Source organism: Prionailurus viverrinus, chromosome E1 (genome assembly GCF_022837055.1).
Source record: "Prionailurus viverrinus isolate Anna chromosome E1, UM_Priviv_1.0, whole genome shotgun sequence".
NCBI lineage: Eukaryota > Metazoa > Chordata > Mammalia > Carnivora > Felidae > Prionailurus > Prionailurus viverrinus.
In genome coordinates, this window is record NC_062574.1 from 38575998 (window position 1) to 38599054 (window position 23057).

The following is a 23057-nucleotide window of genomic DNA, read 5'->3' on the forward strand; positions in this document are numbered from 1 at the left end:
AGGCTCAGAAAATCATTCCATACAAGCACATGTGCATTAGTTTGTAAAAAGCTTTAAGACCGTATTGCTTGTAATTCTATTACAAGAACTGCAAAGCTGGGCTCTATCAACGTGTTTTCCAATCAGGAAACACCAGGGAAGAGGCCTATACGCAAATAAATAAAAGCGAGAACGGGGAGAAAAATCACATTTATTAGTTCAGACAACCACAGGCTGGACACAACACACATGCTAAAAAGTGGACTGTCTTAAAACTTACTTCAAAGGTAAATAGGTAAATGTTTTCCACAGCCCCACAATCATTTCAATAAATGTTTACAAATTAAAAGGCCGTTAGACATTAAACAGTAAAATATGTAATAAATACTCCAACCTACCCCAAAAGCTTCTTAAGTTAAAAGTCATAATGAATTTGACTAACCATGCTATTGAAAACTGTTCAGTTACTAGACAGGCTGAATCAGTTTTCAATGTATTAGTCCTAAAAATACCAATCCCCATCCCCCACCCCAAGCAAATTCTAGTTGTTTTACATTTTAGAGATAAGGCATTGACACCAATTAAAGCCTCAGTTTAATAATCAAAATTTAAATGAAGTCTCATTAAGACCTCTCCTCTCCTGACAAAAAGGAACATAAATACCAGACTGTCTGGGAAGACATTCAGACCTATTTCTAGTCATAATTGAAATGTAGTATTAGAAAGGTTGGTGAGCCAAAATTGTATCGAAAACCACCACCCCTCCCTTGACCTTTCTAGAAATAAAAACCCATGTTGACCCTAAGAAGACTTGTACAATGGTCACTGTGCTTTTGGTTATGTTGCCTCCTCTTGGTTAACTATTAACTTCAACAAGATTTTTGTTTATGAATAGACCCTCCAGTCTGAAGTCTTTAGAATTCCCTGAATTATCGGAAAGATATTCATGATTTCCCATAGAACTAGTTAAGAGCCCCAGCAAGCCTGAAGACTACAATCTACATAAACTGAAACTTAGCTCTTAGCCAAACGTCTTACAAGGTGTAAAGTTTTTAGCTTTAATCACCATTTCAGTTAATTCACAGTAGAGCCAAGAGCAAAAATATAACCTATTCTGAAACAGCAAGCTATTTGGAGCTTTTCAAATGATGACATTTTACAAAGGAATAAAGTCCTCCATGTTGCTCTCACATGAAGCACTTTGAGGGTGGGGCTACACAGTTGGTTATTTCCTACCTTAATCTCACTTTACCATTCTGCTACCAGGCTATTAAATGACTCACCTGATGAGGTACTTACAAAAAGCCTTGATGCAATTTTGCCTAAAATTATAAATTTAAACTCATTTTACTTCTTGCAATATAAATAGACCGTTTTAAGGAGGGCCTTCTGATCTCCCCACTTCCCAAACTTAAATTATAGAAAGGAGCAGTCTTTTTAGTTTTTATGGTTAAAAAAACAGACCATCTAAGCAAAGTTTCACATGACATTATATATGTAAAATAAAGTACAATTTCCACTTAATTCAGTCTTCAAATATTTTTTATTGGAAGGCCATGCGCTGCCTTCATTTATTGTATTTCAAATCACTGTACATTTACTTGTGAAAACACTGCCTGCATTTTCTAGTACAAAAAAAACCTAAAAATTGTTTCAGGAATGTAGAGAAATATCCAACTTAAATAGCGAAAAAGTGCACCATAATTACTGCTGCACTGCAGTCATTTCTGCATTTCCCATGTTTCTTAAATAACTATCTTGTCTGATAACACACAATATAAAGAGCAATTATGAAAAACAGACATTTACATATACTTCTAAAGTCTTATTGAGAATATCCTGTTGGCATTGGATAACCAATCATAGGTGCAGCTGCAGTAGCAGGATATGCATATGCCTGTTGGTTCATACCATTGTGCATATTTGGAACGTTACTTCCATATTGCTGAGTGCTATCATAACCGTTCTGGTAAGTCCCTGTTGGATTACCAGTCCTAAAACTGGTCTGTATACCAGCAGACACAAAATTACTTCCAAAGCTCCCATTGGTGTAATTTGCAGCACTGTAAACACCATTCTGAGTTTTTGCCCCAAAATCTCTCTTAAGCAGACTAGAATAACCTCGGTCATAATTTTCCCTGTCTCTAAAGGTATTAAATCCACCCCTTTTGCCCGCAGAGTATCTGTCCCGACGGTCATCCTTCATGCCTCCTCTACCCCTGGAACGACCTGTCAAGAAAAAAAAGATAATTGCATGCTGATTATTTCCATGCCACAAATCACTACTGACACAAAAAGGAATTAGGTAGCAAGTAGCTCTATTCACTCTGTAAAGTGTTTCTCAGTTTCATATTAAAGATTTTTACTCACCCGCCAATCCCATTTAAATGGATTTGTAGACCATCATGTGACCCCAAATCACCAACATTTCTTAATGAAGGTTGGTCTTACCTGAACCTCTGTCTTCGACCAACTGAAGCAACTTGGGATTAATTGCTTGATTAGCTTCACGAAGCACAGAGATAAGGTCGCTCACTTGCTTTATGTTATTAGGTGTAAAGAAAGTGTATGCTGTGCCTGTTTTGGTACTGCGAGCAGTTCTTCCAATTCGATGAATATAATCCTCTGAGGAGTTAGGGTAGTCATAATTGATGACAAATTTCACATCTTCCACATCTGTAAGGTGTTGCAGTGTGGCAAAATAGCAATGTACGGAGTTTTGCACACCACAACAGCCAGACCAAAAATAAAAAGTTAGACAATTGTATTCCCAAGAAGGTACGGGCTGCAAAAAATACAGTTAAAATGGTTATCCATTCCCTGTAGGAATACCATTGAAATTGTGGAGAGGGGGGGGGGAAAAAAAAAAAAGCACACACCATCTACCTGGATGTCTCATTACCCACCCAATGATAGACAGCCTGTCAGTAAGACGTGTATTCTCTAACATATTCCCAAACCAGCAAGTCCCCTTACAGATCGTCAAGTGACATCTGAATGCTTCTGCGCAGTAGGGCCACTTAAAGGTTCACAGCAACCTCTTCATGTGCTCATTTTGAGGACCTTTAAACAAAAATGTACACGGTCCTTTGCATTACACACTCATCAGAAGTTCAAAATTCTGGCCACACTGCTTGTCTTGCCAAGACCTTACAACCGCAGCTGCAAGAAAAACATACCTGTCCCCCAAAAGTTGTTTTTATGCACTGTGTCTCGTCTAGGCAAGCGCTTCCAAGAAGCCAGGATTCACTTGAGAATGTGTCTCTCTCTGGCAGGTCTCGACATGACGACTACTGTGTAGGTGAGGGAGGAACTTTCAAAGCACTGCTTTCTTTTCCCACTGACTAAGTGTGAGAAGTTGCTCCTGCTCTAGATCTCATGTGCCAGTACTCACCAATTTGTAAAAGGCTTAGTACCTTTTAAAGCTGCTCTCTCCATTTCAAACTTGAACAAAAATTTCATTGAACATTGAAGTTTGGAAATAGTTCTTCAACATTTCAGCCAACTCACTGAAACTCAAAGACCCACAGATCACAGTAAACAGTTTGAAACAGTGCTGTACCATGGCAGTCATGCAAAGCATGGGACAGAAGAAATACCACGGCAGTGAACTGTGAGGATAACTTGCACTTTTTTCCCCCGGAGAGAACAGTTTACGGGGCAGAGGTGGTATGTTCTGCCTTTTGAAGATTACTGGCACACTTTCAGCTTTTCACCTCTCTAATCGACTGGAAGCAGCCAGCCGACCACTAGTCCTCCATCCCCCTCGAGTCCTCCGATTGTCATGCCTAGGCCTTGCCAAAGGCTGCACCTTTATATGAAAAAAACTTGGAAAAAATGCAGAGGTTAAAGAAAGCAATAAACTTTCTTTAAAAAAGTATATGGAGATCTTCTGGGAAACCGAGCCATGAATTCGAGTTTTTACTAACCTAGCCCTCTGGAGGCCACATCTGTAGCAATCAGAATAGGAGCTTTTCCATGTTTGAATTCTGTGAAAGAAAAACTATCATCAATAATGTAAGAATGACAGGTTTTAAGAAAAAAATTCTCATTTTCATTTGACTTACCATTTAGAACCCAGTCACGTTCCTGTTGACTCTTGTCACCATGGATACCCATGGCGGGCCACCTACGTTAAAGAAAAACTATCAGTAAGTTCACCTTTAAAACCTGATAGATTTTAGTCTGCTTAAAAAACTAATCACAATTTCCTTTAGTTTTACCTGATGTACAGTTTTATTTACACCAGATATAACTGCCATCCATGAAACTCAAATCTGTTACTTTCGATCTGTTTGCCTCTCCCTCTAAACTCAGCTCTCATACACCTGCTTCAATGGAAGAAGCCCACATACCCGTCTCTCCTCATTTTTCTAGTAAGCTCATCACATCTTCTTTTGGTTTCGACAAAAACAATGGTTTTATTCTCCTTCTCACTCATGATCTCTTCCATTAGACGAATAAGTCTTGGAAAAACAAATTGTGAATTTTAATAAAAGAAGTCCACAGTTACAGACACATATTCATGGTCAGTGAAATCACTAACTTCGATATACACAACTCAAGTAAAAACACCTGCTTGAACACTTATATCAAGCAGTTCTATCCTTGGTCCTTAAACCATAAAGGAGTTCCTTTTCCTTCTTTGCTATATGGTGATAACCAATTGCATGAATGAAGAAAAGTATTTTAATAAGGATCGACAGACTAATTTTAAACAAACACACCCAACATTGCACCCAACTGAAAATCACTTTTAAGATAACCTATCAAACGGTTAACTCCTGAATTTGTACAGTGATGTTTTTAGAACAATACTTCTTCAGAAAACTTACTTTTCATCCTTTTCTACATCATGACATACATCCACAATCTGAAGAATATTGTGGTTTGCACTCAGTTCTAGTGCACCAATGTTTATGTGAATGTAGTCTTTCAGGAAATCTTCAGCAAGCTGTCTTACTTCTTTTGGCCAAGTTGCACTCCACATTAGGGTTTGCCTATCAGGCTGAAGAATTTTGGGTTAAAAAAAGCATTGTATTCTAAGAATAAATCTTTGAGATAAGTTTGAAAAGGAAACATCTTTAAAGGCTAACTTACTCTTATCTGATCCACAATCTTCCTTATTTGGGGTTCAAAGCCCATATCAAGCATTCTGTCTGCTTCATCAAGGACAAGGTAGGTGGTTCTTCTCAGATTGGTTTTCCCACACTCCAAAAAGTCAATCAGTCTTCCAGGTGTTGCAATACAGATTTCCACACCTTCAATGAAACACATGATGTAACTACAACACGTAGTGTAGAAGTTCTAGAACACTGACAAAATTATTGTTACGTGCCTCTCTCCAAATCACGAATTTGTGGTCCCTTTGGAGCACCACCATAGATGCAAGTGGACTTCAAGCGACATGCTCTACAGTATTCAGCAGCTACTTGCTGTACTTGTTGGGCCAGTTCCCGAGTTGGTGCCAGCACCAAGCACTAAAAGAAACACAAAGCAGAGCAGATTTTAACAGAGTCCCGGATCCTAGTTTTAAACTTACTGGCATTATGTTGGCAGGTAATTGATGTTTGCTGTAAAGACAGCTTTGTCTCCAACTAAGTTGAATAAAACAACTAACATCTCCACGTAAAAGCATGAGTTTTTTGCCACATACAAACATTTGCTACAAATCTCTCCATCATACTCCTAAGCAAAAGCTAATAAAAATGTCTACTTACAATAGGCCCATCACCTCTCTCTAGGAATGGCTGATGATTGATGTGGACGATAGCAGGCAGCAAATACTATGGGGGGGGGGGGGAGGCAAACAACAGGAATTAAGTTAAAATGTTTCCGGTTTCTTTATATCCTCAATTTGTTTTCTCTAGCACATCAGCACCGAATAAAACTCAAGAGTTATCCCAAACTTACAGACAACGTTTTCCCGGATCCAGTCTGTGCTACTCCAACCATATCCAATCCACTTAGAGCAACGGGCCATCCCTGAGCTTGAATAGCAGTGGGCTCAGTAAAATTCTGTCTTGCAATGACATCCATTACGTTAGCTAAAATTAGCAACAATTCAATAAAAAATTAGCAAAACCAGAAGAAAAAGAATAAATGAAGTGGGGGGGGGAACCTCAAAACTAGGCACTTACCAGGGAAGTTCGCTTCATAAAAATTCAGAACTGGCTTTGGGCAGTTGTGACCTCTAACCGTAATTTCCTTACTCCTTCTGTATGTCTCCACCTCTTGCTAGAAAACAAATTTTAATGATCTACTAAGTACCATGACAACCTTCACTAATATGCAAGTCAGCAGGTCCCTAACTTTTTAAATGATTAACAAACCTTAATGGGATTTTAAACCTGTATCCACATACAGACACCACACAAGATTCACCTATTGTGGTTATAGTCAACAACTCTGAAGTAGAAAAATCCCAAGCCACCTGTTTTCCTAAGTACCACCTCTTTCTTAGCTACCATTAAAGTGTGAATTTCCCTTAATTTGGTCATTTCCAAGACCTCTCGATTCCGATTTTGATTTAAGTCATTACTGAATTATAGCCTGATAAAACCATGTGAAATTACTCACTGCTGTGCGCCTAGCCAAATCAGGGTGCTCTTGATAAAAATTCTTCTCAAATTTGGGCAGCTCATCAAGATTCCACTTCTTTTTGACTAGTTTTTCCCCAGGGTTTCCAAACTTCTTTCCAGATAGGGGCCCTGCCCTACTTCCCCCAAATCGAGGTGCACCAAACCTGGAAAAACAAAAACAAAACCAAAAACCTCACATTTTCAAATGTCTACATAGTGATTTACATACAGACTTTTCATCCTTTTTGCACACACTAAAGGTAAATGACTTTCACAGTTTGAAGACTTAGCACTGTCCTTGGTGATGGTCATGCTCTCAAAAGCCACCATTAGCACCATCTCTCTCCCTTCCCGTTGTCCCAAGTACACACTACTATAGTAAGCCAAGTCAACAGCCCGAGATATAGCAGGTCGGAAACTGGCTGCCCAAACGCCCGAAGTTCCGATTACAAGGATAGACAACAGCTTATGGTCACTAGCCTTTCCCGTGAGCTTAGGAATTAAATGTGGGAAAGAGACAATACAAGGGAGGAGCTTAACAGCGATATTATTTACCGACTGTTTTCAAGCAAAGAAGCTTTGATTTTAAGGAATAACGGGACGACACAAGCAATGAGAACAGAACAAGGACGGTGGTCTCAGGGACACTTACGCAAGCCAATCGAATTGGGGGTATCCCGCGGAAGGGCTCCTGATTCTGATAGCAAAATTATATAACGCAAAGAAAAAGAGGAGGAGGAGCTGGCAACTACCGGGGGAGGAGTCCCGGACCGGGCGGCGTTCCCGCTGGGGCGGCGCTTCCCCCTTTGTCTCGCATTTCTCTCTGCGCCACATTTTCTCGACGCTGCCATTTTGAGCTCCTCCGCCGGGCGGGGTAACAAAGGCGCCGCCGCCATGTCCGACGCCGGCATTTTGTACCCGCGACCCAACCACATGGCCGATTCCCGCGGCGCTGGCCACCCTGCTGCCCCTGTCACATCAACGGGTTCGGAGGCGAGCCCGGCGGCTCTCATAGAATTCCCGGGGCACCTAAACCGCATCTCGAAGGGTTGCACCTAATAGCGACGACTTCACCCTCTTGGAAACGTCGCGCTTTCCTTCCCTCGAAATACCCTCCCCCGAATTCTCCCAACAGCTACTCAATCGCCGGGGAAACTTCGATGTCCTCCCCGCCAGCCCGCCAACAAAAGGCGACCTTAAAAACCGTTAACAGAAAAACAGCTTTCAATCAGTTTTTGACAAATACCAAAATGGCGCAAGCCTTCGGTCACAAAAGCCTAAGGATAGGCTGAGAAACCCAAGTTCCTGTCGCCCCCGCCCGCCGCCTTCATCGGCCTCCCATCCCCCACTGCCAGGCCTGACAAGTCCGTTCCCACACTCACCCTCGATCCCGGCCGCGGTCTCGGTCACTCGAATAACCCGACATGGCGTCAATGGTTGCGGTTGGCGGGGAACGAAATGGAGAGAATCGGGTGCGACGAGTCGCTGCGGGTGGCTTTGGCGACAGCAAAGCCTTGCGGGGGCGGCAGCGGCGGAGGAGCGGCGATGACTGAGGCCGGAGCTGCTCAACGAGAGACCGGTGGAAATGAATGAGGTGCCGGCCGCGTCCCGGCAGCCGGTTTTATAGTCTGGACCGCCTCCTCCGCCGCAAAGAATGCTGGGAGCCGCTCTATGACCTAATCACTCCGCCCCTGCGCAGAGGCCGCAACGCCCGCCTGCGTTCCGGGATCCGCCATGTTCTCGCCCCACCCCCCACCGCCCCTCCCTCGGAATCGCCGGTTTAGGGCCCCTTTCATGGCTGGACCCACCCACACTGAGATGTCTCAGCCTACACCCTATTCTTTACATTTTTCTCGTTTTTCCACACCTCAGGGAGGCCACCCTGCCCTTTTCCAGGTTCAGCCTACCCAACAAAATGGCCAGCACAGGCCAACCCACTCAGCCCACTTGGAGATGTTTACGTCTCCAAAGAGCCCTCACGCCTCTAACCAAATGAGACGGGAAGGCGGAGCCAGACGTTGTCACGTGGCTGCTCCCGCCCATCGGGTAAGCGGACCGCACTACTTCGCCAGTTGGCGTCGGCGGAGGAATACGAAACGAAATAGCTCGCCGGAAGTTCCGTACTAATGCCCCCGGGAGACCGACCTGGACTGCTGGGTGTGACCCGATATGTCAAACCCACCCACCTGAGAATCCCTTAGCGGGATATTGCCCGCGGCGAAGGGTATCTAGAGCCCACAAACCGCCGCCTCGGCCCGTGCTGAGAAAGGAAGTCTTCCTGTGATGACCAATCAGCAGCGAGAAGCCGTTCTAAAGTCCCACCCTCTTTCTCCCCCAGCCCTTTCATTTCGTTCCCCCACCTCGCCGGTGCGTCTGCGCTGTTCGGCCCTTCCAGGACGCCGTCCATCGCGCGCCCAGTTGGGAGTCTAGCGGCAACCTGCCTCCGTGACATGGCCGGCTCAGAGGCTGGTGAGTCTCGGCCCGGAGCCCCGGTGTGTGTGGACTGAAACCGTTTAAGAACCCGAACGCCCCTATTCCTTTTATCTCGAGTTCTCCGGCTGGACTCACTGGTCTGGCCTGCCGACGGGGCTCGTCACAGACACCCCGTCGTGGTCGGCGGGTTTGGGTCTCTTAGCCCCGCTCTCGGTTCGCTTAGTGGCCATCGAGCGCGATTTTGGGGTGTGAAGAGGAGGGCCCGCAGCACGCCTGCAGCCTGGCTGCAAAGAGGGCAGTCAGAAAGCAGAAAGTGTCCTCCTGGCACCTGTATTCTCGGGAATCCAGCCACTGTCAGCGCGCTCTCTGCTTCTTGAATTGTGGAAACTGAGGCCGTACCTGCCTGTGCATTGAACATTTGAGCAACGGCACTCTTACGGTGTTGTTGATGCCCTTGCCAAAGTAGAACGGTAGTGGATTTTTCTCTTCGGCGCTCTGTGTCGTTACCTGGCTTTTTCTAGCAACCGCTTTCGGGAAGCGAGTTGATTGGGTTGCCTGGGACGCCTTCATCCTTTCTTCCAGACAGCGTTCAAACTTCAAACCCTTTGGTTTGGTCAGCTTGAGAACTGGGCACGGGGGGAGAGAGAGAGAACCTGATTCTTGGAAGATACTCTCATTTGTTTCTGGGAAGAGGGAGATAATGTGCCTTGAATACACAGACACATTTTTAGAACCTGCTGAGCATGTCATACAGAGTAACAGAACTTTCTCTTTAGTTGCTAATTATATCAGGGCGCAAATATTTCAAGCTTTCTAAATTGTTCGAGAAACCCTTGAAGTGTGCTTGCTATAATTCCAACGGTGTCTGGGGGTGGGTTGCGGTGGCACAGGAAACTTCAGTGTTGATAATGTGCTAGCTCTGAATTTAGAGACATTTTTAGGTATTTTCTATGTTTTATTTCTTATACATTAAATATAATTAAAAACTAACAAATGTTGTAGTGTTAGTGTCATTACTTCACTTCTTAACAGCCTGCGTTAATCAGCCTATTGGGCACCAGAGAAATTCTGACTTGCACAAGGTAATTGGGTAAAAACATGACTGACGCTATTGGGAATTTGAAACAGCATTCATTAATTAGTTTCTGGTAGCCTCAGACTATGATTAACAAAGTGTCTTGCTTATGACATAATATTTGCTTACTTATACGTATGTTTTAAATAAAAACAGCTTTGTGTGGCTTGTAAAATAAGAAAAGGGTACATAACTTAGGACTTTAGCTTATAACGGTAGAAATTGGATTTGCATCATAGTTTTTACCACATTGAAATTCTAGCACTCTAGCACTTCCAGAGTGCTAGAAATTAAATAGTGTATTTTCAAAATTCATGCCTTGGAGGGCCTTTGAACTTATATAGTAACCAAATTTCTTGTGCTTCATTCAATGTCTGTCTTTGTGGGGTCGACTTTTGCTATTTAAGGCTTATCTTTTTCCTTTCCTAACAGAGTGGATAACCGTTGCCAATAACCTTCTTTTGAAATGTCACATACACCTGAGGATACGAGAACTGGAAGACTGTGATGCTAATGTTTTTATTGCGCTTTATCAATCCATTTTGGGAGAAAAGGTACCAGGTAAGGGTACTAAAAAGTGGGAGTAATTGTGACTATATGTTAGGCCAGGTGTTTTGAGTGCCTTAAGTTAGATCCTGTGGTGTTTATAAAATCCTGTATTTTCTCTTTGTTTACATTTTATTTGTATGTAACTGTTGCATTCGTTACCATAATAAAGACCCACATAGAGTAACAGCCTTGTTCAAATCAGTTTGAGTGGTCTTGGTCATTATGTCAATCATGGCTAATACCTTGTGAAAGTCACACCTTTTCTGTACATATATTTTCAAAAATTCTAAAATTGAGTAGAACTTGGAAACTTGTTGGGTCCTGTTGCTTAACCAGTATTATGGATATGAATTGATGATTGTACTGCATCCCTGGTTGAGTAGCTCAGAGTCTTTATCCATAGATCTCTACTGTCTCTGCTATAACCATTAGTATTAAAGCTCTGTGTAGTCTCTTTTCCTTTCCCACTGTTACCATGAGTTAGTGCCCTCATCACTTGGAATAATGGAGATGGCCTCTAGCTGGTATCTTTGATGCTAGTCTTAACCTTCATTTGAGCACAGAGGCCTATAGTTATTAGACCAGTCTTTTAAAATACTTTCTTCAGGGCACCTGGGTTGCTTAGTTGGTTGAGCATCTGACTCTTGGTTTTGGGTCCAGTCATGATCTCAAGGTTCGTGAGTTTGAGCCCCACATCGGGCTCTGTGCTGACAGCATGGAGCCAACTTGGGATTCTCTCTCTGCCCCTCTCTGTCTGTCCCCTCCCTGCTCACTTGCTCTCTCTCTCTCTCTCAAAATAAATAAAAGAAAAACTTAAAAAATAAAGTACTTTTTTCTTCCTTCCCCCGTTCATCTCCCTCAGTGCCAGAGGAGAAACTCCAAATATAAGTTCAGTGTTAAAATCTTTCCTCACTGTGGTCTTTACTGACCTTTTGGGTTTTTTTAAGTTTATTTTGATTTATTTTTAATTTTTTAAAGTTTATTTGCATTTCAAAGTAAGTTTTACTTTGTTTTATATTTTTATTTTTTAATTTACATCCAAGTTAGCATATAGTGCAACAATGATTTCGGGAGATTTCTTAATGCCCCTTCCCCATTTAGCCCATCCCCCCTCCCACAACCCCTCCAGCAACCTTCTGTTTGTTCTCTATATTTGTCTCTTATGTTTTGTTCCCCTCCCTGTTTTTATATTTTTGTTTCCCTTCCCTATATGCATCTGTTTTGTATCTTAAATTCCTCATATGAGTGAAGTCATACGATATTTGTGTTTCTCTAATTCTGCTTAGCATAATATTCTCGAGTTTCATCTACATAGGAGCAAATGGCAAGAGTTCATTCTTTTTGATTGCTGAGTAATACCCGTTTGTATGTATACATAGATATACATATATGTACACATGCACCATATGTACATATACACCACATTTTCTTTATCCATCTGTTGATAGACATTTGGGCTGTTTCCACACTTTGGCCATTGTTGATAGTGCTGCTATAAACGTTGGGGTGCATGTGCCCCTTTGAAACACCACACCTGTATCCCTTGGATAAATACCTAGTAGCACAATTGCTCGGTCATAAGGTAGTTCTATTTTTAATTTTTTGAGGAACCTCCATACTGTTTTCCAGAGTGGGCTCACCAGTTTGCATTCCCACCAGCAGTGCAGAAGAGATCCTCTTTGTCCACATCCTTGCTAACATCTGTTGTTGCCTGAGTTGTTAACGTTAGCCGTTCTGACAGGTGTGGGGTGGTATCTCATTGTGGCTTTGATTTGTATTTCCCTGATGATGAATGATGTTGAGCATTTTTTCATGTGTCAGTTGGCCATCTGGATGTCTTCTTTGGAGAAGTGTCTATTCATGTCTTTTGCCCATTTCTTCACTGGATTATTTGTGTTTTGGGTGTTGAGTTTGATAAGTTCTTTATAGATTTTGGATACTAACCCTTTATCTGATGTGTCATTTGCAAATATCTTCTCCCATTTCGTCGGTTGCCTTTTAGTCTTGCAGATTGTTTCCTTCGCTGTGCAGAAGGCTTTTATTTTGATGAGGTCCCGATAGTTCATTTTTGCTTTTGTTTCCCTTGCCTCTGGAGACGTGTTGAGTAAGAAGTTGCTGTGGCCAAGATCAAGGAGGTTTTTGCCTGCTTTCTCCTCGAGGATTTTGATGGCTTCCTGCCTTACATTGAGGTCTTTCATCCATTTTGAGTTTATTTTTGTGTCTGGTGTAAGAAAGTGGTCCAGGTTCATTCTTCTGCATGTCGCTGTCCTGTTTTCCCAGCACCATTTGTTGAAGAGACTGTCCTTATGCCATTGGATATTCTTTTCCTGCTTTGTCGAAGATGAGTTGGCCATACGTTTGTGGGTCCATTCCTGGATTCTCTGTTCTGTTGAATTGATCTGAGTGTCTGTTTTTGTACCAGTACCATACTGTCTTGATGATTACAGCTTTGTAGTACAGCTTGAAGTCTGGGATTGTGATGCCTGTAGCTTTGGTTTTCTTTTTCAAGATTGCTTTGGCTACCTGGGGTCTTTTCTGTTTCCATACAGATTGTAGGGATTGTTTGTTCTAGCTCTGTGAAGAATGCTGGTGTTACTTTGATAGGGATTGCATGGAATATGTAAATTGCCTTGGGTAGTATTGACATTTAACAATATTCTTCTATCCAGGAGTATGGAATATTTTTTCATTTTTTTGTGTCTTCTTCAATTTCTTTCATAAGCTTTCTGTAGTTTTCAGTGTATAGATTTTTCATGTCTTTGGTTAGGTTTATCACTAGGTATTTTATGGTTTTTGGTGCAAGTTTATTTATTTGAGAGCATGCACAGGGAGGGGCAGAGAGAGGTAAAGAGAGAATCCCAAGCAGGCTCCATGCTGTCAGCATGGAGCCTGATTCAGGGCTCAATCCCAGGAACTGTGAGATCATGACCTGAGCCAGAATCAAGAGTTGGACACTTAACCACCTGAGCCACCCAGGGGCCTCTATTTTTATTTAGAGAGTGTGTGTATGAGTGGGGGAGGGACAGAGAGAGAACAAGGGAGAGAGAATCCTAAGCAGGCTCCATGCCATCTCAGAAGCCCTGAGATCATGACCTGAACCAAAATTAAGAGTCAGACGTTTAACCAACTAAGCCACCCAGACACCCTTATATACTGACCTTTTAAATCATTATGCCATTAATTCCTACTAGGTGTCCTTCAGAAGGTTGTGGGGTTTTTTTCCTCTCATGGAAAGCAGCCCATGATTATGGGTTAAAGTCTCACTCCATTATTGTTTCCCTTACTAGAGTATTAGCACCTCCTTGAATTTAGGGACCTCTTTATCTTTCTGTAGCATGGTGCTTATTGTAGAGCATGTTCATATATATGTTGATTGACTATTCAGCCACTAAAGGTGCTGTGTGGAATTCAGGCTATGTTAGCTTTATCTGAATTTTATAGCCTGTTCTGTTTGGGTAGAGCTTACTTTTGTAGCACTTAACCTGACTCAGAAGCCTGGTCAGAGACAGATGAAAACTTGGACCCTCAGATGAAAAATGTGTAGCCTTTTTTCCACAGACCTCATAGCTATTCCCAGGAGTCAAGAGGATGAAGCTCACAATGTACAAGCAGTAATTGATTCGCTGGCCTTGGATTACCTGCAAGTCAGCTTGTCTCACATAACAGGTCGGTGTATACTTAACCATCAGATAATTTTGCATTTGACTAAAATAATTTGTTGGGTAGAATCCTAGACATTGTTTAGTTAACCAATTGAGTAAGCTTATGATACAAACCAAGTGGCAAGACTGAGCCAAGACAAATTGACTGGTAGAGTTAAGGCAGCCATTCTTGAGAGCTTTTTTAGGAGAGTCAAACATTGAATTTATGATGGACCTGAGTCTGAGATGTAAGAATTCTGGCTGGTAGTTAAAGGTATGTTTTTTGTTATTTTAAAGCTAACATGCTGCTTGTTTGTAGTAGCTAAGAATTAGCTACATCTAAATACCCATTAAATAGGGACAGGTTAAATAAGTTATGATAGCTCCATGCAGGGAATTACTCTGCTACTGTAAAAGATGATTGATGATGCTCATTATGTACAATGTTCCATATTAGTGGAACAGTCTCCAATATGTGTAATGTCAGAAAGATGTGCACTTAACAATGATAATGTGCAGAGTAGGGTGCTGCTTATAAAAACAAAGGTAAGGAGAGGAAATATGCAGTTGATTGCTTGCAGAAGGACTCTTTGAAAGCATGTGCAAGAAACCTGTAATGCCAATTGCTTCCAGTAAGAGGAACTTCAGGGCTGCAGGACGAGGGTGGGATGAGACTTCATTATATAACTTTTATATTTCTTGAATTTTATTTTATTTTTTTAAAGTTTGTTTATTTTGAGAGAAAGAGTGCATGAATGGGGGACAGGCAGAGAGAGAGAGAGAGAATCCCAAAGAGACCACACTGTCAGCACAGAGCCCGGCATGGTGCTCCATCCCACAAACTGTGAGATCATGACCTGAGCTGAAATCAAGAGTCGGATGCTCAACCAACTGAGCCACCCAGGCGCCCCTGAATTTTAAGCCTCATGAATATTTTCTCTACTCAAAATAAATAAAACTGTAAATTGTTTTTGAAACTTTTTCCAAAATAGAGTATATCATGCTTGTATTCTAAAGCCAAACATACCAAATATAAATATATTTGTAAATCCCTGTATTCTAGATAGAAAATGAGGATTATTCCAGTAAATTATTTCAAGCTAAGGAAAAGAGGGAATCTGTGCATATGAACCTACATTTGAATCACTTAGAGAAGGCTTACACCATTGGTTTGTTCTTGGGCAGTTAAATGTTAATCAGGATTGGTCACTCACATCTCTCAATGGGATGTTGATGACAAGTTTTGCAAAAATACTCTGTCTTAAGTTTTGAGTGCAGTTCTAGGAGTAAAAATGGTAAATTAGTTTGAAGATAATTCATTTTGAGGGATAATCCCAGGGTTTTCCTGTTCTTTTGCAATTCGGAATTGCTTTATCACTTGAATAAGGTAATTTCTGGTATTTGTGCTTTTTAAACCTATAGCATAGTTGTATCTGCTTATGTAACTTTTTAATGCAGAGCTGCTCCTAACAACTCTCACCCACCCCATGAAAACTTGCAGAACTGCTTATCTCCTCCAGTATACTGCAGAGCAGCTTTTTACTCGTTGTGTTCTTGTTCAGTTTAAAATACTTTCTTCTGTGCCATGAAGCACTGCATTTTGGTGGGCGGTCTTAGTTGCTGGGTTGGCAGAGGATGATCCCCATCCTGGCAACTGAGAAGTTCTGAGTATGCCCTTGGGGTATACTTGTGTATCTCGTTAAGCCAGAAAAACAAGGCTTAAGAAGATTTGTTTGCTTTAAACCAAAAAAAAAAAAAAAAAAAAAATGTCAAATACTGTCTATCTATATTGGTAATTTTGTAAAACATCATATTTCTGGTTTAGGTTTGTTTTGCATCAGGAGTGAAATTTTGAATGGCTGGGTTCTCTCAAATATCAAGTTTCCATTGTGTCTTCCCCTTACTGGTTTGAACTTAAGAGAATGCAGGCGTGACCTCCCAAAGGACAACCCAGCTGTCTCAAGAGTTACATTCCATCCATACCTGATGTTGATTAGAGTCCATTTTAGGTGATACTAAGCATGCTAAGTTTCCATGCTTTTACCAACCCATTTCTTGTCAACATATCAATTTTGCATGTATTAAAATTTATTATGAGACAAGTATTGTGCCAGGAATTGTTTAAAGAGTAACTCCTGGGTGTAAAGTGGATGTGGTGGGAGGTGAGGCTGGAGAAGTTGGGACTGAGGTGAGATTAAAAAGTTTTACGTGCATGGCCAGTGTTTTTAAGAAAATTTATTATTGAAGTTTAGTTGACATATGAAATTGTATTAGTTTCAGATGTACAACATAGTGATTGGACAGTTCTATATATTACACAGTGCTCACTGTAATAAGTATAGTAACCAACCACTACCTTACAACGCTATTACAATGTTATTGATGTTATTCCCTATGCCTTATTTTTCATCTCTGATTTATTTTATAACTGGAAGTTATACAAACTGTATACAAAGCTGTATAAATTGGAAATTTGTATGAATGGACAAGTTTTTTAAATTAGTATTTTATTTATTTATTTTTTGAGAGAGAGAGAGCGAGAGCACCTGGGTCTGAGCAGGGGAGGGGTGTAGGGAGAGGGAGAGAGAATCTCAAGCAGTTTCCATGCCTGACATGGTGGGGGGGGGGGGTGCTCGATCCCACGACCCTGGGATCATGACCTGAGCTGAAGTCAAGAGTCAGACACTTACCTAACTGAGCCACCCAGGCATCCCACATGGGCAGTTTTTAAATTAAGAAAAATGGCATGACCTATATAAAATGAATAGGAGTTAACAAATAGAAAAAAATGAGGAATTCCTGATGAAAGTATCCCAACGAGTTTTTTGTTTTTATGTTACTCTACTGCTGTTATCTTCAGAACAAACCACCATCTAGACGTAGGATCCCACGATCTGAAACTGTGTTGCCTCCTGCCATTTTTTTTCACCAGCCTAAAAAAGTTCTGCTTAGATACTTTATATCTTGGTATAAATCTTACCAGAGGATGTTTTATTAAGTCTACTTATTTTGTTTCTTGGTAAAGGAAGAAATATGCTAATTAATTACCAAACATTATATTCAAGACTGCTTCCTTTGTTTCTTCAAATATAATTAGGTATCAAGACATTCATGTTTTTAATATTTATAATATTATTCATTTTCCTGAATTAGTTTGTAATTCTTTTATCTGAACAGTATTTACACAGTGGTATATTTATTTTGAAACTTTGAGACTTTTAGTTTCTTCGTTAATATTTTTAATAGCTTTTTATCCTGTGTTTAGGAGAAAATATAGTGAAGGGAGATAAAGAATCTATTAAGAATCTGCTAGAAATCTTTGATGGGTTGCTGGAGTATCTTACAGAACACATCAGTGAGACATCTCACGAAAAAAGTAAGTTTTAAAATTGTAATTTGAATAACTAATGCATATACCTGGTAAATTAAATCTCACTTCTTTTTTTTTTTTTTTTTTTAATTTTTTTTTTTTTTTCAACGTTTATTTATTTTTGGGACAGAGAGAGACACAGCATGAACGGGGAAGGGGCAGAGAGAGAGGGAGACACAGAATCGGAAACAGGCTCCAGGCTCTGAGCCATCAGCCCAGAGCCCGACGCGGGGCTCGAACTCACGGGCCGTGAGATCGTGACCTGGCTGAAGTCGGACGCTTAACCGACTGCGCCACCCAGGCGCCCCTAAATCTCACTTCTTAACTCTTCTAAGTGGTTGGAAAAAACTATCTTAGACTATCATCATGTCCTTTGTCAGTTTGGATGTGCTAATCTATAAAAAGTTCTGATTAAAGTTGCTTACTGTCCTATTATTGCATGAAATGACTTATTCCAAAATTTCCTGTCAGAACTGCCATTTTTGTTATAAATTTGGATATTGCTAAAGCATTAACAGGAGGAATTGGAGTGTTTTTGTCTTTAACCTATGTTTAGGTTTGTGACAGCCTGAAAGTTTTGTTTTAGCCTCTGAGTAATCGAGTTCTCCAAAAAGTTATCCAACAAGTTTTCAGCAGCAATAACAACATAAATTCTGATATGAATGAAGACAAAAAAATGTGGGTAGGCTCATCGTTCCTACTTCTCACGTGGTTGTGATAACATCTGACCTTAAACTCTTTAGTGATAGTTTTCTACCTTTTATCATTGTTGCTGAAAAGATTTAAAGGCATATGTAGGTCTGGCCTGGAGGGAAAAACTGCCACAGGGCATATTTCTTATTTCAAACACTTGAGTGTTCTGAGTGTGGAGTGTTTTGAGTGTTTAATATCTGTTAAATATGTACCAGCCTCGGTACGCTGGGAGGATTCATAATTGCATGCCATGTTCTATTGCTCTGAAAGAAACCTAAGTTTCTGACTTAAGTCAGGAAGACAGCCATAACTGCATACAGTAGTCCCCCTAGATGCAGTTTTGCTTTCCACTCGCAGTCCCCCTTGGTCCAGAAGCAGATGATCCTCCTGAGGCATGCGGGAGGGAGATTTCCAGGGGAGGTCAGTAGAATGGTGAGCTTAGTGCTTCTAGGAGGGGGTTGCAGAGGTGGGACCTCCCAGTGCAGTAGTACTGTGGTTGGATGGTGTTTTCTGAAGTGTGATTCTCACCTTTGCAGGTCCAAGTTGATATGGCAGTATTACCTAGAGCTAATCAGATTCTTCAAAATGCCAGTTAATAATGGGAAGTCAATCTTTATTATCATGAGTCACATCATGTACAGAGCAGCTTTTTCCTGGTACCTGAGCTAGCATTATCATTAACTTACCACTGAAGAACAGGGATTTGAAAGCAGACTTTGCGTCAATGCTAAGTTCTGCCTCTCATTGTTTGAAGCTCTCTAAGCCTCAGTGTTTTCGTTTGAAATTCTTCCATGGCTATAGTGATGGTTGAGTAAGTAGATATATAAATAGTTTAGTTCCAAGCCTAGCTCCGAGTCACTGCGCAGTGAATGTTAACTAATGTTATTACAGTGTTGGTTATTTTGAATACAGAAATAGAAAAAAATGAAGATAGATGCTCAAATAGAGAAATCTCTAGAAATGGGGATGGGAATATTCAGAGGCGTCAATCTGAATCATAGGAAGTTTCACCCACGTACCTCCTGAAATCAGTTCCCTAGTGTGTTGCTGCTGGCGAAAGTGTATTCCTCAGAAATGTTGAGTTGAAAAAGGAGTGATAGTCTGAAAGAGAACTTCAGCCAAGCTTTGATGTACTCTGACTCTTAGCCTGGGAGGGATAGTCTTGGAGCTTGAGGCTCACAGTTGTGTTCTGAAGCCACAGCCTAGTCCTCTTGCTTCAGACATCCCTTACTGAACAGGGAGGTTATAAACAATAAAAAATAAACCTACCACCTATCTTAAAAAATAAAACATTGCTAGTAGAACTGTAGACCTTGCTTTTAAAGCAGCATTTATCTTGCTTCTGTTACTCAAGTAATACATGGTCTTCACAGGTGATAATTTGGTTCTTTCTAATTTTGTGTTCACAAAAGCCCAGTTTACCAGGAGAAGATGAGGGTGCTTAACTGTTCTCACCTCTACCCACCCCCATTATAAAAATAGCATTATTAATTGAGAGGTTTTTTGGTGTTGTTTTTATCTATTCTAAACAGGTGAAACTGGACAGAGTTTTAAAGAATTCCATCAAGGAGAACCTTTAGAAGAGCCAGAAAGTACTAAGGAATCCAAATCATCATGGAAAAAGGTTTCTTTTGGGAGGTAGCACTCAATGTCTATGAATTTAATCAAAACAAGTTATGCTTTTTCCTTCTAAGAATTGGCACACAATATACCACAATGACAGCAAAAAACAAAACAAACTGATGGGAAAATCTCAGTACCTTCTCATATTTTATTTTATTTATTTATTTATTTATCAACGTTTTTTATTTATTTTGGGACAGAGAGAGACAGAGCATGAACGGGGGAGGGGCAGAGAGAGAGGGAGACACAGAATCGGAAACAGGCTCCAGGCTCCGAGCCATCAGCCCAGAGCCTGACGCGGGGCTCGAACTCACGGACCGTGAGATCGTGACCTGGCTGAAGTCGGACGCCCAACCGACTGCGCCACCCAGGCGCCCCCCCTTCTCATATTTTATATCTCCCTGACAGAATTTTAAGAACCTTGAGCTATATGTAATACTTAAGTCTCAGTATTAAACACCTGTGTATTTTCTTCTTTCTAGTTAGTTCTTTTATTCCAAAATACATCTTTTTAAAAAAACAATTTTTTTTTAAACATTTATTTATTGTTGAGAGAAAAGGGAGCGTGAGTGGGAGAGGGACAGAGAAAGGAAGATGCAGAATTGGAAGCAGGCTCCAGGCTCTGAGCTGTCAGCACAGAGCCCAACGCAGGGCTCAAACTCATGAGCAGTGAGGTCATGACCGTAGCTGGAGTCGGATGCTTAACTGAGTCACCCAGGTGCCCCTTTCCAAAATACGTCTTTAGTGGGGTGCCTGGGTGGCTTAGTTGGTTAAGTGCACCTGCATATTTTTTTATTTTTCCCTTGGTCATCAAAATAGTTTATGTTCCCTGTAGAAATCCTGGAAAGTACGAAGAAATAAAAAACAAGTGAAAAAAAAAAAAGATGAGCTCTACCATTCAGAACTAAACAAAGGCTTGTTAATGTTTTGTTATACTTGAGTCTTTTTTTTTTTTTTAATTTTTTTTTTTCAATGTTTATTTATTTTTTGGAACAGAGAGAGACAGAGCATGAACGGGGGAGGGGCAGAGAGAGAGGGAGACACAGAATCGGAAACAGGCTCCAGGCTCTGAGCCATCAGCCCAGAGCCTGACGTGGGGCTCGAACTCACGGACCGCGAGATCGTGACCTGGCTGAAGTTGGACGCTTAACCGACTGTGCCACCCAGGCGCCCCTACTTGAGTCTTTTTTATAATGTTTTGTTTTGTTTTTTTTTTACTTAGTCATATCGTTTACATAGTTTTGTTTCCCGCATTTAAAAATTTTACATATTAAGTCTTTTTCCGAGTTGTTAAATTCTTTATAATAATTTTTAATCCCTGTATAACAGACCATATAGGTGCTTCACAATGGGCTAAACCAGTCCTCTAAAGTGGAGGTGGATGTTTCTGAGTTTTTTTATAGTTTTTGAAAATGTGATACATGCTTTTGTTTGCTCTTTAAGCTACATCCAAAGAGTATGAATGTTGTAAGCCTATTAAAAGTTGCCAGACTGCTTTCTGAAAAGGCCATGACAGTTTATACACTCACCAGCAGTATAAAATCACTCGTTACTGTATCCTCATGAATCAGTAACATTAACTCATTAACAAATATCAGAGTTTTAAAATACCTGCAACTTTTATAGACAAAATATAATGTCATTACAGATTTGATGGTATCTACCTATGGGTTGAACATAATGCTATGACTTTTAAATGTATGACTTTCCATTTTTTTTATGGAATTTGTCATGATTTGAAAGACACAGGCAATATCTTCCTGTTTAGGTATAGTACATTGTGGAAAACCTGTCTTAAAGGAGACCACCATGAGATGAATTTCTTGACTTTTTTTTTTATTATTAGATTTTTTTTACAGTGCAAAAGTGAAGCAATGCAAGGATATTTAATGCAAAATTCATACCCTACCCAGATTCCACCCCCACACCCGTAGAGTATCCAATGTTTATTGTTCTCTGTGTGTATTCTCCTATGCATTTAATGCTTGACACTTTCTACACGGCTATTTCTACCATACGTATATGAGTTAAAACAGATAAACACCAAAAAGTGATAAGCAACAGAAGGGAGTGTCTTGCCCTTTTTCTGCACGTAGCAATGAGCAGTCTGAATACTCATAGGCAGGCTGTTTAAAGCAGCTTTCGTCAGGAGGGGCCCTCGGGTTAGGCTGGGCCCAAGTAAGTAAGGGAATTCTTTCAGGTGCTCCTTGTCATCTGAGGCTTTGGGCCCCTCTTGGGATGGAGATGAAACAGAATCCACTGGTGAAGTAATTAGACTCGGAGACACAGCACACACCTTTTCTCTAAGAAGTAATGGTAAGTAAACTTCAGATACCTGTTATTCAGCATACAACTATGAAAATAAAAATAGTTATTCTTAGGAATGTTTACAGTTGAGAAGAATAGAGAGAGTTGTAACTCGACCTTAGAATTGAATTTCCAGAGTATACCATGATTAACCTAAATATGAACAGTTACCTGAAATCAAACAAGTAGGAGTTATAGGCACATGAGCAAGTTTGTCATATAATATGTGGGACCTGATACCCTGAGAAGAGAATTCTGAATGCAACTTAATAGTCTACTCACCTTCAGATTACCCCCTAAGTATAGTTTTCCTAAACTGGATGACTCACTCTTTTCATGGTTTCAAACAACAAGTCAGTATATCCAGTGGCAGTTCTTCTTCCAGGGATCAGGCTACATTTCCAAGAGTCTGCTGCTCATACACAGTAAGCCTGAATATCTTTGAGGCCCATTTTGAGCCTCGTACCTTCCTGTCCTTCATCCCACTTCCTGTCCTGCCTACCTTAGTTGTCATGCTCTTTTCTGCCTTCATGTTGTTTCTTCTGCTGGGGTGCTCTTTCTTCATCTCTATTGCTGGCAAATTCACCCTACAAAGCCCAGCCTCCCCCACATGCCTAGATTCTGAGGCTCTATTTCTACACTGTGGCCTTCTCATCTTATTTTGGTAATACTATTCTCACATTGTATAATAATTTTGAGTATGTTTGTTTTATAAACTGTGAGTTACAGGGACAGTAGCCACACCAGACTCATTCAGCAAATATTTAGTGCTTTCCCTGTGCCAAGCAGTGGTGTTATAGTGGTTA

At 40.9% G+C, this 23057-nt stretch overlaps 2 protein-coding genes across 5 annotated transcripts in view; one reads left to right on the forward strand and one right to left on the reverse strand.

Moving 5' to 3' along the window:
- Nucleotides 1–1503: 1503 nt before the first annotated feature.
- Nucleotides 1504–8527, reverse strand: DDX5 (DEAD-box helicase 5). Of its 3 annotated transcripts, XM_047833144.1 has the most exons (14): nucleotides 8407–8527; nucleotides 7943–8121; nucleotides 6559–6724; nucleotides 6120–6216; nucleotides 5893–6026; nucleotides 5700–5765; nucleotides 5318–5459; nucleotides 5080–5240; nucleotides 4815–4987; nucleotides 4335–4445; nucleotides 4047–4108; nucleotides 3909–3968; nucleotides 2431–2655; nucleotides 1504–2208 (listed from the first exon to the last, which is right to left on the reverse strand). In XM_047833144.1, the coding sequence occupies exons 2-14, from the start codon at nucleotides 7984–7986 to the stop codon at nucleotides 1805–1807; spliced, it is 1845 nt and encodes a 614-aa protein (XP_047689100.1). In that variant the 5' UTR covers nucleotides 7987–8121; nucleotides 8407–8527; the 3' UTR covers nucleotides 1504–1804. The 3 variants fall into 3 exon arrangements, with proteins under 3 accessions (XP_047689100.1, XP_047689101.1, XP_047689099.1); XM_047833145.1 differs by lacking the exon at nucleotides 8407–8527 and having other exon boundaries at nucleotides 7943–8165; XM_047833143.1 differs by lacking the exons at nucleotides 7943–8121; nucleotides 8407–8527 and adding an exon at nucleotides 7213–7409.
- CEP95 (centrosomal protein 95) overlaps nucleotides 8505–23057 on the forward strand; it is a 44279-nt gene continuing 29726 nt past the window's right edge. For both annotated transcript variants that reach the window (XR_007146938.1, XM_047833142.1), the window contains exons 1-6: nucleotides 8505–9029; nucleotides 10501–10629; nucleotides 14176–14283; nucleotides 17524–17634; nucleotides 19854–19959; nucleotides 22145–22260. Coding sequence is in view for 1 of the 2 variants with exons in the window: in XM_047833142.1 (XP_047689098.1) it covers nucleotides 9011–9029; nucleotides 10501–10629; nucleotides 14176–14283; nucleotides 17524–17634; nucleotides 19854–19959; nucleotides 22145–22260 (589 nt within the window). In the remaining variant the exon portion in view is untranslated. The remainder of the gene's footprint in view (nucleotides 9030–10500; nucleotides 10630–14175; nucleotides 14284–17523; nucleotides 17635–19853; nucleotides 19960–22144; nucleotides 22261–23057) is intronic.